This window comes from Symphalangus syndactylus, chromosome 22 (genome assembly GCF_028878055.3).
Source record: "Symphalangus syndactylus isolate Jambi chromosome 22, NHGRI_mSymSyn1-v2.1_pri, whole genome shotgun sequence".
In the NCBI taxonomy this organism is placed as follows: domain Eukaryota; kingdom Metazoa; phylum Chordata; class Mammalia; order Primates; family Hylobatidae; genus Symphalangus; species Symphalangus syndactylus.
In genome coordinates, this window is record NC_072444.2 from 75,758,053 (window position 1) to 75,774,703 (window position 16,651).

The following is a 16,651-nucleotide window of genomic DNA, read 5'->3' on the forward strand; positions in this document are numbered from 1 at the left end:
AACTTGCTTCAGTACGGACCCCGCCCCTAAGACTGGCCTCACTACGGACCCGCCCCACTAAGACCCGCCTCACTACAGACCTGCCCACTACGGACCCGCCTCACTAAGACCCGCCCACCATGGACCCGCCTCACTAAGACCCGCCCACTACGGACCCGCCTCACTAAGACCCGCCCCACTATGGACCCTCCTCACTTCAGACCTGTGCGCCCAAGTGGAACAGGCTGGTCCGGGCCCAACCTGAGGCTGCGAGGGCCGCGGAGATGCGGATGCTGGTCCCAGGTGCCTTGGGAGCTGGCCTCAGGTTCCACCCTGGCCCTCCCACCAGACCCCGTGTGACACAGCCTCCGGCCCTCTGTCCCCTGGGGGCCCTTCAGCTCTGGTGTTCAGTCAGGAATCCTAACACACCTTACTTTCTTTTGTTTATTTATATTCTTTAGTTTTGTGTACACTTTGAGGAGTTGATTTAGGATAGTTTCATACTGAAAAAAACCTCAGCTGATGTTATCTGTGGGGCTGGGGACGGTGTCAGGGACATTTGTTGGCGGAGGAGAGTGCGTCACTGCTACTGAATAGCTCCACTTAACATCAGCCGTGTCTCCGCGTCTCAGGCACTTCTGTGAAATATTCTCAGAACCCTGTGGTGACCGCGGCACACCCGGCAGGCCCGGCCAGCACCCGCCGCCCACTGGCAGGGCCCGGCCACCCTGGCTGTTACCATTCTTTCGTAGGGTTTCGTTCATTTTAATACTTGTCATTTTTCTAGAAAACATCTGGTTTTATAAAACAAACAAGGAAGAATCAAGTATTTGAACCACAAAATATAAATACTGGCTCTAAGCCTTCATCACTTCATTGACAAACTGAATGCTGAGGAGGCTGAAGGCAAGGAGGCTTTTGCAGATGTGGACCTTGAGCTGCGTGTTCAGGAGACACACAGGCCTCAGGGAGACTCAAGCCAGATGCCAGCCACGGGGACCACGGCCTTGGCCCAAGAGTGGCATTTGTGGGAAAAAGAAAACTTCAAGAAAAACACCCCTCCTACTTCTCTTCCAGCAGCTCGTCTCCTCCTGGAAGGACGTGGAGGGCGTCCAGGGTAACTAAGTGCTCTACATCCACCAGAGTCACGTCTCCCCAGGAGAGCTTGGCTGCCTACGCCAGCACCTGCTGCACCCTCACATGGTCTGGGGAGCAGTGCCGGTCCCCACAGGGCAGCTTCATCAGCCGTCGGAGCTTGCTGGGGAAGCTCTGGTTCATGTAACGGTAGAGAAGCGGTGTCACGAAGCTGCTGGAGAAGGCCAAGAGTTTGGAGAAATCCTTCGCAAAGTGCAGCAGCCCCAGGTAGTGTGCATCCACAGGCTTCCCTTGTGAGACGACGACCGTGTGCCCCAGCAGGATCAGATAGTGCGGCGTCCAGAGCCCAAACTGCGTGCACACGGTGGCCACCAGCAGCCTGTGTGCCGAGGGCTCCAGCCGGCCCGTCTCCCGGTCCAGGGGCGTGTCCTCCCTGCGGACGCGGGAGAGTAGCACCAGCGCGTACAGGGCGGCCAGTGCTGGCACCACGTAGCCGATGAACACCAGCGTGGCGTCGGCGGCCTCCGCGTTCTGCATCTTGGCGCACTCTAGCGCACGGGTGGACACGTGGCTGCAGATGTAGAAGAGCAGCGAGGAGAAGCTGGTCAGCAGCGCGCCGCCCCACACGAAGCCGCACACGTGCCGCGTGTTGTACACGCTGGCCATGTAGGTCCGCGGCAGTGCGCGCTCGATGTAGTGGTCGAGGCTCAGCAGGGCGGTGGAGTACATGACCACCAGTGAGGACACGTTGAAGGGGATCTGCAGTGCCACGTGGACCTCGCCGCCCACACTCCACAGCGCCCACCGGGAGCTCGGGGGGCCGAGCAGGTGCACGGGGGCCAGGGCGCTGAGCACCAGGCCTGCCACTGCCATGTTGACAAAGTACACGTCCGGCATGGTCATGCTGGCCTTGCTGTGTAGGTTGGCCAGCACCAGCAGGGCGTTGTAGCACAGGCCCACTGGCACGCCCACCACCAGGCCCAGCAGCGACAACAGTGACAGCCCCAGCTGCAGGTCCTGGCAGGCAGGCAGCTCCCCCACCAGCCCTGTGCCGTTGAACCAGCTGCAGCCCCACATGGCGGCCGGCGAGGCTCCGTGACCCTGCGGAAAGACGGAACAGGTGGTCAGCTCACATCCCTCCCCAAAGCCCCAGCCCAGAAGTGCTGCAGGTACAGGGGTGCCTTCTCCTGGCGCAGGAGTCGCTGGAGACCACAGAGTGAGGCTGCCTCGGGTGCATTTCTGTGAAAATGAAGTTGAGCATTGAAAAATGGTCACGTCGGGTCCTGACTGGGGGCTGCTGTGGCTGCACTCATTTCAGCGGCTGGGGTTGGGGACCAGAGAAGGAGCCTGGTGTGCCCCATATGCTCAGAGCCCACTCTTCGTGGGCTGCTGCGAGGCCTGGGTGGTCGTCCTGACTTGGTTGGACGGGCCCCGCGCTGTGATTCCCAAAGTTTACTAGATGTCTGTGGTGTTCGGATCCTGCCAGCGCCGGAAGGGACAGGCAATGTGGACGGTCAGCCCTGAGCCTCCCTGCCTCCCGGCAGCCCAGGACCCGGCGCCTTGGAGTCCTTGCAGAGCCTGGGCTCCAGGGAGGGTGACCTGTGGGTCGCAGCCCACAGGAGGCTCTGGGGACATGGGGACATAGCCAGTCTTGATGTCACTGAACGAGAACCTGGCGGCTGGAGCCATCCTAGAGTAAGAATTTCGCCACCCCCCCACTCCCCACCCCGCCAAAGCACAGGCATTCCTCGGGGACCTGCAGCTATCTCGGGAAGTCTGATGTCCAGCATGTCATTTGGCCCCGGCTGACCTCCTGCTCTCAGAGTGGAGTAGAAAGCATCTCAGGCAGATGAGCAGACGGCATCGTTCCCGTGCCCGGAGGCAAGAGCAGTAAGGAGGTGGGTGAGGACCCACTCCTGCAGTCCTGCCACTGTAAGACCCACACCACACACAGGGCCACAGCAGGGCGGGAAGAGGAGGCTCAGGAGGTGGAGAGCACGGAGGGGCCAGGGCCCGAGGCCCCCAGTGCCAGTAGCAGCGTGCGCCCCACAGCAGGCTACACGGCCCTGCGGCAAGGCATGCAGGCAGCTGGCAGATGGGCAGGTGGGTGGATGTGGGAATTCCCATCCAGAGGGTGGTGGGCAGGACGGGAGGTGTGGGTCATTGTGCAATCCTGGTGAATGCCGCCCAGCAGCCGCAGTGAGGGTCAGGTGGCGACAGGCATGCAGAGCTGGGCCGCTGCTGGGTGTGCCCAGCCACAGTGCCGCCACAGCGCCCCCAGGTGCCCAGCCACAGTGCTGCCACAGCGCTGCCACAGCGCCCCCAGGTCCTGGATCCAGGCTCCCCGGCCCCTGCTTCTCACGCGCTCACCTTGTCCAGCCAGCCCCTCACTAACACATCTTGACCAGAACCTCCTGGGCTGGGCAGGCGGCAATCTGGGGGATGTTGGTAGAGGGGGATGGGCTCTGGGCTCCACTCGCCGGGCCAGCACAAGCTCCAGACAGGATGCACCTGCTCCAAGCACAGTGGCGGGGGCCGGTGAGGGGGGTGTCCAGGCCTCTGAGGGCTTCTCCCCTCCTGCTGTGCCAGGGTCCAGAGGACGGGGTTCTTCAGGATTGTGGTCCTCCACACCCCAGCCTCTGCCTGCGAGGCTGCATGGCTTTGGCTGTCACAGAGTGGCAGCCCAGTTTGGGGACATCACCCCCCAGACTCCACTTGAGTCCCCAGGAAACACAGGCCACTGCGACTGAGTGTCAGTCAGCAGCCTGGCCTCACAGGGCGCCCAGGGCCCCCGGATCTGTCCAGGGTCTGCGGTTAGAAGATCGGAGCGGGAGGGCTGTCTCACTGCGTGCCCCGTATACTGCCTCCAGTCACTGACAGGAGGGTACACCCGGCCGGTCTTCACCCCACAGAGCTTGCCAAGGGCCGGGACCCCTCAGTGTGCTCTGTCTGGGCACCCCTTCATTCCCTACTTAGAGATGCCTGCCAGTGGCACTGTACAGAGCCCCCCGCGTCCTCTCTCCCACCTGTGCTGCACAGAGCCCCCAACGTCCTCTATCCTGCCTGCACTGCACAGAGCCCTCCGTGTCTCCTCTCCCACCTGCGGGCACCACAGGCTCTCACCTTTACTTTGTGGCCCGAGCCTCTTGGGGCTGTGGGCCCTGGTCACTGTCAGTGAGCAGCATGGCGGGACAGAGGTGGCCACCAGAGCTCCGGTGAGGACCTGCGCGCTGCTGCGCTTCTCTGCAAACCCGCAGGCTCTTATCAGCAGCGCGCCTGGCCTCCTGCGCGTGCGTGCGAGGGCCCCAGGATGCAAGCACTTGTTTTCCTCTGGTAAGTTCCCCGCAGGGCCTCTGCCTCCCTTGGCAGGCGCCACCGCCCCTCCCTCCTGCTGTTTACAGCCGGGTTCCAGAAATGAGGGGCCGTGCTTGGACGGGACCGCACTGCAAACCGAGCACAGCTGGCCTCTTGTCCCACCTTTCTGATAGCGTGGCTCCTGGGGGCCGTGGCCTCTGCCCACAGGCCCCTGTCTGCATCGCTGCGGGGCATCCCACCGAGAGCCTGGGGGCAGGTCAGGCAGACACGTGTCCAGGTCCATGCAGCCGCCCCTGGTGTTCAGTGTGCTTCAGATGTTGGTTACGAGCCCTTTTTCCCGTGAGGAAATCAACAGAAGGGTCTACTGTCGAGCGAAGGCCTGGCCATGCTCACTCAGCCCACAGGACACAGGAGCCCTCGGAGGCACAGCGGAGGCCGAGGGCAGGCTCAGGTCGGAAGCAGAGAGGGGAGCACGTGCAGCTGGTGTCTCCGTGCACAGAAGGGACAGGGGCATGGCCAGAGAAAAGCTGAGCCGGCCCCACACATGGAGCGTCCTGCAAGGGCTCTCCTGCAGGTGGAACCGCGCGGGGCCAGCCTGTTGCCCGCCACACCCCTCCTTGCAGGGAGTCAGAGAGAAGCTGCCTGGACTGCTAATGCCTGCCCTGCTGTGAGGCCAAGCCAGAGGGAGGCAGCCAGCGTCTGCCGGGCTAAGAATGGCTCAATTCTTGGGAGGTGGTCACGTGGAGTGGGATCTGCTGGCATTTCCTCCCTGCGCTCACGTGCGTCTCCCGCTCACCCTGTCTGAGCCGGCTCTCAAGTGCGTGCTGTCACCCCAGCCGGGACCTGGGAACGCCGGCCTCCAGGTGGGGTTCAGGTGGAAAGTTCTCCCACATGCATTTTTGTTTACTGGCAGCTGACAAATACTGAAGGATTTATAAACTTCCAAAGCTGCAGGTTGCTCTCTGTGCAGTTCACCAGGTATCAATGATGAGGATGGTTTCTGTTTCCAGTGAAGCTTACAAGCTGACCGTACCTGTTTTCCTTCACTTTCCGCCGGTTGGAAGGTGACGCGCTTTGCATGGTTGCCCCAACATTCTCCCCGGAGTCCTCCTTTTACCAAGCATTACCTGGAGATCTTGGGAGGGAAGGCAGCTGGGGCGGGCTACTCCGTGGGCTCTGGGGGACGTTCCTAAAGCCGAGGAGCTCAGGTTCCCGCCTGTGTCAGGAGCTGGGCTGAGAGGCATGGAAGGAAGGCAGGTCAGCAGAGCATGAGGAAACCCCCTCCTCGGCCACGCCTGGGTGGACAAGTCTCCTTGGCCCACCTCCTCTCTGGCAGGGCTCGTGGTAGGAACGGGTCGCTGGGAGTGCCCTCCAGGAGCTGGTTTGAGACTCTCCTGCCTGCAGGCTGTTAGCCATGGCTCCCAGAGGAGTGAGCATGAAGTGTATGGTTTTTTTTGTGTGTTTTTCTTTTTTGAGACGGAGTCTCGCTCTGTTGCCCAGGCTGGAGTGCAATGGCACGATCTCAGCTCACTGCAACCTCTGCCTCCCAAGTTAAAGCGATTCTCCTGCCTCAGCCTCCCGAGTAGCTGGGATTACAGGCGACTGCCACCATGCCCAGCTAGTTTTGTTTTTTTAGTAGAGACAAGGGTTCTCCATGTTGGCCAGGCTGGTCTCGAACTCCCGACCTCAGGTGATCCACCCACCTCTGCCTCCCAAAGTGCTGGGATTACAGACGTGAGCCACCGTGCCCAGCGTGGTGTACATTTTGAAGGCTGAGAGCTGCAGGGGGCACCCGCAGAACCACAGCATGCCAGGGCCTGGCGAGTCATGTGAGCCAGTGTTCCCACCTCTCCTGGTCACAGGAGACTCGTGACGCGTGCCCAACCCTCACAGCCAGCCCAGCTCCCTGTCACGGAGCTGTTCCGGGCACATTAGCCGGGGTCCTGTCCTGCCCAAGGTTCTGGGCTCTGCCGTGGACACCCCTCCCCCGCTGTCACTGCACTTGTGTCCGAGTAAGGGGGATGGCCCCACGTGCCTGCCTGGCCGCAGAGGGGTTCTGTGGAAGCCTGGCCTGGCTCAGGCGGGTGGAGCCTTCGACTCCTTGCCTGTCCATGGTCTCCCGCTTGCCTCTGTGCCCCCCGCTTGCCTCTGTGCCCAGAGACTTCCTTTTCCTGGCTGCCGGGCTGTCTGGGGAAGCGGGGCATCCTGGAACTGGAGAACAATGGCCTGGCTTCCCCCGCCGGGCAGGCCTGCTGTGCCGTCTTTCCCGTCAGCCATGCGCTCTGCTGACTTCTTTCAAGGGAAAGAGGAACGGGGAGCCTGGTGGTGGGGAGACTTAGAGGCTGGGAGAGAAAGCCCAGATGAGCCTCGTCAGAAGTGGGCTCTTTTCCTACATGAAAGCCTGAGTTTGTTGCGGCGGCGATGGAAGATTCCGGAGGCTCCCTCAGAAGGCAGGAGAGACCACAGAGAAGGGCCGCCTGCCCCACACCCCCATGCTGCAGGGCCCTCTTGGGCCAGGCTCAAGGAGCAGAGTTGGCACGTGCCCTCCAGTCACCCGTTTTGCTCTGAGCACTGCCTGCCCGGTAGCAGGGGTGATATTCAGCTTCCGGGGCCTGCCACTGCACCCTCAGTCTGCAGGGACCCTGTGGGCCTCTCCTCCAGGCCAGCCCCACCCTTGCACCGAGAGACCACCAGCTTCTCCCCCAGTTCCTGGCCACCCTCCCAGGCCAGGCCGTCCCTGGCAGCTGCTCCTTCCTGGCTCCCCCACCTCTTCCGCCTGGCCCTGCTCCTCTAGCACCTCCAAAGTCACACTGCTGGTTTCACTGCCTACCTCCCACTGTTACCACCAGCATCTCCCTCCGAAACCCTCCCCCACGACTCCTCAGGACCTGCCACCCACACACAGGTCCCTCCCCAGGCCCATGTCGGTGCCAGCACAAGCAGCCCCAAGGCCCTCCCCTAGGGAGAACCCAGGACTGGGCTCTTCTCAGGCGAGTGTCCCCAGCCGAGCTGGATGCTGCAGGTCAGCCTCGCCTCTCAGGAGGGCACGCCTCGATGCAGGCGCCTGCTCAGAGGCTCCTCACCCACTCAGCCTGGAGCAGGCCTCAGGGTCTCTTAGGGACAATGACAGCATCTCGGGCCAGCAGGGGAGGGGCTGCAGGCAGCATCTTGGCTGGGAAGGTAGAAGGAGCTGGCCCTGCCTGGGCCTCAGCTGTCCAAGATGGCCCAGTTTCAATCATTTTATTTTCCCTATAAGAGAATTCATTAATGACACAAATGGGATTCATCTATCCCTCCTTCTGTTTTTATTTTTTTGTTTGGAGCCAGGATCTCCCTCAGTCACCCAGGCTGGAGGGCAGTGAGTGGTACAGTCATAGCTAACTGCACCCTCTGCCTCCTGGGCTCAAGCAATCCTCCCATCTCAGCCTCTCAAGAAGCTGGGATTACAGGCATGTGCCACTTCAGCTGGCTAATGTTTTCATTTAACATTTTTTGAGACAGGGTCTCACTATGTTGCCCAGGCTGGTCTCAAACTCCTGGATTCAAGTGACCCTCCTGCCTCAGTCTCCCAAAGTGCTAGGATTACAGGTGTGAGCCACTGTGGCTGACCTGTTTTTGTTTTTTAAATTACTCTCATAAAAAGGGCCAGCCTTGCACCTACTGCCCGTCCTTCCCAATCCAGTGGTGGCTGACATGCGGGAGATATCTGACCAGTCTCATTTGGATGGGGTGAGAGGTCTTTACAGCTTCAAGGCTAGGCCTGGGCCATTGGCCAGCAGTGGACAGGAGAGGAGGGCTTAGAAGGCCCAGCGGAAGCGGGAGGGTGTCAGAGCCCAGGGCTGGCCTCAGAGTGTACAGCCAGCCTGGGAGACGTGAGCAAATGTGCTCCCCACGCTGTGCGGGAAACTGCTACACCCCTTAAGAGCTGAGAACCTCGGCCTGCCTGGCTCAGGGTCTCCCAGCAGCTGCTTAAGCAGAAAGGGGGCAGAGCTGGACGCCAGCTGCACCCCAGAGGGCTGGGACAGAAGTGACATTTCCACACAGGAATCTTGAGAGGACTGGGATTGGGACCCAGTGTTGATGGGAGGCTGGCGCCCCGTTTTCTGGGAGCAGCAGTTTCTCTGAGTGACAGGAAAGGGCCTGGGCCTCTGCCCACACGCTGCTTGTAGGGCCTGGGAGCTGTATGAAGCCTCGGGGACGTCTGGGTGTGGTGGTGCCCTCTGTGGCGCAGGGGTGGCCTCTGGGCCCCATGAGCAGCCATCTGCGGGGCTGCACACTCCCACCTAGGCCTCTGCTGGCCTGTGGGGGTGACCTCAGCCAATCTGCCCATCCCCCTCTCTGATGGCACGGCCGCCATCTCCAGCAGGCTAGGGTGAGGCCCAACTAAGCAAGAGGCTGGGAAGGACAGGAGGAGAGTTTCTCCGAGACCCGCTGCGCGTCAAGCCTTCCTGGTCCCTGCCGAGCGCCTGTGGTTGTAGCTGTTTCCGGAGTGCCCCTCCCTGGGTCCTCAGCTGTGCCTCTGTGTGCTGAGCGGTGCTCACTCCTCATGCGTACTCATGAGGATAGAAGGTGGGGTCTTTTCTTCCAAGACCCCGTGCTGGGCTCCGACTGCGATTTCCCGGGAAGATGCTTCCTAGGCTGCGGCGTTCCAAGCCCGGGAAGGCTGCTGGGCCTTACTTCCTTGCAGGCTATCCCGTGTCTGTCCGCCTGCACCAGAGTGCAGGGACGCCGCTTGCAGAGCATCCGCTCAGAGCTGGGAGCCCCAGGCTCAGGGCTTGGAGAAGCTGGGGCAGCTTGAGAAAGGAAAGCCAAAAAGTGTCAGACTCCCAAGCCACAGGGACCGATGGGACAGGATCCTTGGTGGGCTTGGGCAGCCCATCTGGGCAGCTGTCCCTGTTGGCTTGGAAGTCCATGGATGTGCCCGCCGCTGGTGGATGGCTGCCTGCTCTGAGCCTGAGCAAATGCCCTGGGGATCTGTTCTGTTCCTGATCTAAACCTGAGTGTGTCCAGCTCCCTGGAGAGCCCCTGACAGACCACCTGTGACTTTGGGCCGCTGTGCCCGAGGAGTCACTGCCCACAGGGTGCACAGGCAGGCTGGAGAAGGACAGGCTGCCCAGCGGTGCCAGCCCCTGTGTCCCTGCACAGCCCCGAGCCTGCAGGCCTGTGCTGACAGCAGGTCTCACACCGCAGAAGACTGTGCTTGTGGTTCAGAGTGGGGCCCACTGGGGGGACCCTGCCAAGGCCTAGCCCGTCAGAGAGACCTGGGAGGGCCCGTGTGTCCTGAGCTTTGGGGGCCGACAGTGTGGGGCAGCTCTCCTTGTTGGGGTGGGGTGGGGTGGCTGCTGGCTGCTGCCAGGCCTGGCTGGCGGGAGGCAATCAGGAGGGCCCAGGTGCACAGCTTCAGCTGTCCCTGCCCAGGGCTCCTCACACGAGACCTTGGTGGCTTCTCTGTCATAGAACCCAGTACAGTGGTGCCCAAAATTTGACCGAAAACAGTCCTAAAACTGTTTTCCTACTTTGAGAAAGCACCACTGATTCTAGCCACTGCCTTGACCTCTGGTCTAATTCCTTCTACCTGACATGAGGGAATGTTAGGCAGCGCTTCGTAGTAAGCCTGCTTGTAGGAAGGCCCGTGCCCTGCTGTGTGCAGGGGCCTGGGTTAGTGGCGGGCAGCAGCAGGAGTTGACATAAAGCACTGTAAGAAACCCCCTCGCCCTCCGTCTTCCCAGGAAGGAAGTGGTTAAGGGCCTGGGCTCTGGAGCGGCAGCTAGCCTGTGCACTGCAGGCTGAGCTTTTCCAGTCCTGGCTTGCACACAGGTGCCTTTGCAGGCAGGTGACTTCCTTGCTCTGTGCCTCGGTTTCCCCAGGCTTAGTAAAAATCTTCATGACACAGGAGGGTTAAATAAACCAACCCATGTGAAGCACAAGAGGGTGCCGGCGCTTGCTCCCTGTCACCAGCCCTGGCCTGGAATGATGACGCCTGCAGATCTTTGGCCTCCTCCCCAAATATAAAGGGCAGAGGAAGCTGTTCTGTGACCTTTTGCTCAGAATCTTTGTGAACGGACACGTGTGCAGGGGAAACGTGGGGCAGGGTGGGATGACAACAACATGGGCCCCGTCACACCCCACGCTGCTGGCGGACGTGGAGGAGGCAGCCCCCAGGACGCACCTGTGGGTGGCACTTGCACGGGGAGTGCAGGGTCAGACTGCGGAGGCCCAGGGAGCACACGGTCAGACGGCGGAGGGCCAGGGAGTGCACGGTCAGACGGCAGAGGCCTGAGGAGCGCACGCTCAGACTGCAGAGTCTTTGCAGTTTTACGGTCTTTATGTTCTGAGTTTGGGCTTTGATACCAACACAATGAATTTCCCGATGTTTCACTGGTACTAAACTGGAGTATAAACACCTGCTTCCCTGGCCTGTAGTCACTGCTTTCAAAAGAACATGGGATTGGGAAGGAGAACCTGCTCCAGGGGTCTTGGTTCTCTTTGGTTCATAACTCATGAAAATGTCTGGAGTCCATGTGCGGCTGTGGAGACCACGGCCACAGCAGGGTGCGGACAGGGGCGACAGGACCCTGTCAGGCTCGCTGTCAGGAGCATTTCAAGTGAGACGTTGGCATCTTTCTTCCTATGTCTTATTTAAAAAGAGCCCAAAGTGCTATCAAGCAGTCTGTTAATAATGAATGTCTGTGAGCAGTGAGGTGAACTTGGCTGAAACCTGGGGCTAACTTTGATAGGGTTTCCCAATAGAAATGGGCTGCCCCAGGCCTGTTCAGAAGCAGCAGGCCTGGGGACAGATGGGGACTGAGTGTGGGGATGGTGACCACCGCTCTCAACCTGAGAGGCACCCGGGTCCCTGTATGTGTGTGTGAGACAGAGACAGCGTCATAGCGCCTGCACTGCACAGAGCTGGCAGAAACAGAAACCAGCAGAGGAATCCTCTGCTCCAAGGTGGCTGAATTAGTTTCACAAAAGCCATCGCATTTGATGTTGCTGTCCCTGTTAGTCGGGAAGTTCTTTCCCCTGTTGCTCAGGGCCCTGTCAGAGCTGGGGCTGGCAAGTCCCACGCCCGGTGATCCCCGTGAAGTTTCCAGGTGCTCTTTTTCATACTGTCTTTTGCGGATGTTGATCCCTTGCCCAGAGCACCCTTTCTCATTTCCCCTCATTCTCTCAGCAAACGCTGGCTCGTCCTTGACATTTTATTTTGGGCATCAGTGCCCCTGGGAACCCACCCCCGACCACTGTCTCCACACCCCTCCGCCAGTTGTGCTGGGTTAAGCTTGTCCGCACATCCATCTCTTTCCCACCGACTCAGAGCTCTTTGCAGGCAGGGGAAGCTTTTATGTGTGCTGCAGCAGCCTGGCTGACTGTTGGATGAAAACCGTGGAAGGGGATGTATTCAGTGACGTAAAAGGCTTTTCCCCAAGGTGAGTGATCTAAGGCAAGTGATCCAATTTCCCCACTGAGTAGAAAGGAGAGCAGGGTGGGGACTCAGCGCTTCTTATTGTCCCAGGACAGTTATTGAAGCTTTAGAGCCTTAGATTTGAGTGGAAATAGAACTGCGAGGCCCCGGGCACTGCATCCTCAGAAGAATGGCAGGAAAGGAGTGGGAAGGCCATGGCCAGCTCCTGGCCGAACCTGCCATGCACCATGAGACGCTCAACCTTGGGCGAATATTCTAGAACAATCAAAATGCTTTCAAAATGACTCTGGAATGTTTATTTCCTTTTGTAGTAATGAACCCAGGCTTTAGCAACAATTAACATCCAGCTCCTATGAGCCAGACGCTTAGGAAAGGCTGCTGTTTTCACAGGGTTTAGACATGGAGAGCTTATGCACGCTGATTCCTATCTGTGCCTTCCTGGGCTGTGATAAGAAACGGTTCATTACATAGGTGGATGGTTTTGATTTTTGTGGCCTTTTGCTTTTTACAATTCCAAACTGCAGAGTAGTGAGAGTGAATCAGGTGACTGGGCTTAGACTATAAACAAAGAGAATGCCTCTCTTTCTCCATGGATAATAGTGAGCATGTTTGCGGCTCCAGGACGGGCTCTGGGGGCCTGAGACCAAGCACCTTGCTGGGCCAGTGAGCTGGCTGGGCACCTGTGCCTGCAGCTATGGGCGCCAGTTCCCTGGAGGAAGGTGGAACAGCATTCTTTTGTTTACTTGGGTTTTTGTTCCCTAACTGGGTGTGAGGCTAATTCCCTCTCCAGGTACACCAGACCAGGGAAAAACAGAAACAAACAAAAAAGACTTCCTCAGAAATTCAAGGACCTGGCCAAGAACAGAGAGTCTCCGCTGCAGACTCTGGGCAGGCTTGGCACCTGCCCGGGCTCCCCAGTCGAGCCCTGGTTTACTAGGCGTGGCCTTAACCTGCAGGGAAGTGCTCTGAGCCACAGATCTTATCACCACCTTGGTTCTTTCCCAGGGAGGAACCAGCAGGTTACTTCTCATCACACTAGCTGTGGTAGCAACAGTGGTCTGCAAGGCTTTCTCTGGTTCCAGTTAAAATGGGGAAAGTCCTTGGCCTGTGCAGGAAGGGACCTGGGTGTGGTTCTGTGGGGATGAACAGACACCTGCCCCACTCCACCCTGTCCCTCTGCTGCTCAAGGGGCTGTTTGCACACGGAGGCTCCTGGGTAGACAGCATGCTCCTAAGAAACTGACTTCTGGTCCTGGGCAGCATCTCCTTTTGGGATCTCAAATTAGAGCACAAAGTTATTCTACTCTCCAGACTGGGTCCCCTCTCCTCTTTGCTACCTGGATGGTGTCTTGGGGTCCTGAGCCTTTGAGACCCCTGGACAGATGTGGTCTAACTGGGCAGCCTAATGCTGGCCAGTTGGGCAGGTGGGCTAGTGAAAGCCCTGGAGAGCAGAGGAGCCGGCAGGCAGGAGGGAATGACTGGAAACACTGTTGAAAGAAAACAGCACCGTGGGATCGTCCTGTGCGTGACACGGTCGACCGGGTTCTCTGGGTGATAATTTCCTTCTGCAAAGGCAAGGCCTTGCTGTGGTTGGGTCATTAAAGGCCAGGTGGCGGTTATTTTTTCAGGATTCCAGATGACATGCTAGGGGCTGTGAGAGCTGCAGCTCCCTGAGGAGCCCCTTCTTCTTCCTGCCCCAGTGAGCAGCATGTCCCTCTTCCGACTGTAAATTACACGAGCATGTTTCCCCACGCAGCGATCTGTGCAGCATGCCATTTACGCATTGTATGATAGACATAATCAGCCTTTACATCCTAAGACCCACATGAGCTGCGTGGGTCTTCTCTCTTCATCAGCCTACTAGGGGCTTATGAGTTGCAGGGACTCCAAGTCAACTTTCACACTTACATTCTGCCCTAAATCTGCGTTCCTCTGTCCTCCATCCTTGGGATATGTCCATGCTGGCTAGAGAGGCAGGATGAAACATGGACGCCAGCACAGATGTGTGTGGCGTCGGGCAGTGAGCTGCTCTGGCCCTGACCTCTTCTCTGTGAAAAGGCACGACAGTATTCAATACATATAAACTATGTTCTTAAGTCACTAGTCTTCAGAGGCCTTCTTCATTGAGGAAGACAACAGGGGTTCTGGTTGGGGAGCTGGGCCTTACAGTAGTTCTTGAAGGAGCTGCACAGCAGGTCATGGGAACTGTGAGCGTTCACTTCGTCTAATTATTAACAGTGCCTCCGTTCACTCTCAAAGGTGCCCCAGTTAGGACGGTAGAGTATCTCATCACCACTATGCATGAGGAGCCTGGGAACATGGTCAGAACCGTTTTACTCCTACAAGTTTGCAGAGGCCTTTAAAGCAAGCCTCTTGCCCCCCTGTTATTGAATGCTGGCCTCTGCTAGGTGCTGCAGGTAGCCAAAGATAAAAGATGTCGTGCTGTTCCATGTGTATAGGAGCTGGCTATTTAAAGTGGAATGGAGGACTCAAGTACATCTTCACGGGCAGGGAAGAGATCAAAGACTCTGGATGACGAATACAGAACTATCTTCTGGTCCACCATGTAGCATGCATGCAGAGATAAGCCACTGTGACCAGTCACATCAAGATTCGTAGACTTATGCCTAGTTTAGAGAACTGACTTGCCAGGTTTGTAATACTAACTTAATAGTGGGTTTCCTGCTGCTGGTAGTGGTGGTTTGGCGGCTGGAGAGCACCGCCTTCCAGTGAAGCTTTGAAAGAGCCGTCCCATGCCCTGCCAACTGTCCAAGACAACTGACAGCAGATCCGACACCTCCATGTAGACACAGTTCCAAAACTCACTTTAAAACACTAATCATAGGAGGGGCCGAATCACCACAGTGGCCCAGGAGAGCAGATCAGTGGTGCCCTGTCGGACACGGGAGAGCCGGTGGCGGCGCTGAGCCGCCTACGCCAGCAGCAGATTCAGCTGCCATCACCAGGTTAATGACCGAAAGCCCGCCCCCGGGGCTCAGCTCGGAGTGCGGCCGGAGGACAGCGGTCCCCTCCCGGCAAGGGCACGGAGCCCCGCAGTGGGCAGCGGCCAAAGGACCCGAGTCCCAGTAAGCGCAGCGCCCGCCGTGGGAGCAGCCGCTCGGGGCTGGCTCCCTCCCCAGGCGGAGACCGGGGTGTGCCCCACCGACCCGACCCAGGCTCCTGGGCCCCACTCACCGGCTTGCTGGGTGGCGGCTGGCGCAGTTGCCCCCGGGCGGGCAGCTTGGGCTGGAGGAGGCGGTGGGGCTCACGGCGCGCACGCCGCCCGGGCCCTGTGTACACACGTGACCGTCGGCCCCGCCCCCTGTCCTGGCTCCGCCCCCGGCCGCCGAACGGCAGCGATGCCTGGCCCCGCCCCCAGCCTTGGTCCCGCCCTGGCCTCCGCCCCCCGGCCCCGCCCTCGCGGCCAGACCGCGGGGAACCACTGGGACCAGTGAGGTTAGGGGGCGGCGGCGGTGGAGGCGGTGCTGGTTGTGTAACCTGAGACCAGCCATTTGACGAGCTCGTGCGCCCGAGATTCCCTGTGGGAGTCACCCAGGGCTCTTGGAGTTTTTGAGAATTCTCTTAGTGCCCAGTGCGGTTTCTTTTTACAGGCGCTGGTGCCTATTTTGCTGAGTCAGAGTATATCCTAATCTGCAGGGTGCAGGCCCCACCGCCCTCCAAAGGAAATGAGTGGCTGCAAGTTAGTCCTTCCAGGTACACCTGCCCCTCTTTCTTCTCCGAAGTTTGCTTGCTGTTTCCAAAGTCACCAATTACTTCCTGGTTTTAGGAGTTTCTTTGTAAACGGAACACTCACAGGAAAGCCGTTTAAAGAAACACATTGTTTACTGCCTGATTGCTTTTGTAGCTCTTGTTACAAGTTAAACATTGGAAAAGTTGAAACAAGGACATTTACTCTGCTGTAATTTCTGAGGTGAAACAGTCCCCCCTGCAGCACATTCTGGTTCAGGATCTAAGAACATTTCTGAAAATCGAAGCATGTGGGTTGCACAGTTCCGCGTAGACTTGCTGTGACCTGTGGGCCGAGTGGAACACCAGCAGGAAGAATAGCAGCCACTAACCCTCCGCTGAATGATGCTGTGGCCTACTGTGTTCGGGGATGTACCTCAGCCACCTTCCTGGACAGGACGGCTTCCTGACGATGCGTCGGAGTGGGACAGCTTTCTATTCCAGCGGGAGGGCAGGGAGAGGCTCACCACGGCCCACGCCTGCTGATGTGATACTGACTTGCTGCCCAGCCCGGCACCATGTCCCTGGCACAGTGGATGCAGCCTGGGCCCTGTGTGCCCAGAGGTGCCAGGTACTGATCTTACTTGCCAAAGTCTGTCACAAGCAGCCAACACCGATACCTGAGGGCGTATTCTGTGTCAGGTTCTGTTCTAAGCCTCAACCATTGTTTTGAGGTAGATACGTCCGTATTTCATCAAACCTAAGACACAATTGATTAGTGCTAGCTATGCCATTACTTTATGGATTACTAAAAAGAAGGGTATCTGCCTATTAAATTCCGACATACTGCTGATTTTAAGGCGCAGCCTCATGTTAGAGATGATAAAGTGAGAGAGTATGCCTTAGCATCAATGAGGTCACCATGTGCATTTTAATTTTTTTTTTTTTTTAAGACAGAGTTTCTCTCATGTTTCCCAGGCTGGAGTGCAATGACACAATCTCAGCTTACTGCAGCCTCAGCCTCCTGAGTAGCTTGGATTACAGGTGCGTGCCACCACACCTGGCTATTTTTTTTTTTTTAAGTAGAGATGGGGTTTCACCATGTTGGTCAGGCTGGTCTTGAACTCCTAACCTCAAGTGATCCTCCTGCCTG

General features: G+C 58.3%; 2 protein-coding genes across 11 annotated transcripts in view; one reads left to right on the forward strand and one right to left on the reverse strand.

The window, feature by feature from the left end:
* The window catches only part of C22H7orf50 (chromosome 22 C7orf50 homolog), a 145,113-nt gene that overhangs the window by 71,972 nt on the left and 56,490 nt on the right, over nt 1–16,651 (forward strand). The window lies entirely within an intron of this gene.
* On the reverse strand, nt 410–15,119 carry GPR146 (G protein-coupled receptor 146). 2 transcript variants are annotated; one of them, XM_055260871.2, is made up of 2 exons: nt 15,007–15,119; nt 410–2,175 (listed from the first exon to the last, which is right to left on the reverse strand). In XM_055260871.2, the coding sequence occupies exon 2, from the start codon at nt 2,149–2,151 to the stop codon at nt 1,153–1,155; it is 999 nt and encodes a 332-aa protein (XP_055116846.1). In that variant the 5' UTR covers nt 2,152–2,175; nt 15,007–15,119; the 3' UTR covers nt 410–1,152. The 2 variants fall into 2 exon arrangements, with proteins under 2 accessions (XP_055116846.1, XP_055116847.1); XM_055260872.2 differs by lacking the exon at nt 15,007–15,119 and adding an exon at nt 4,198–4,564.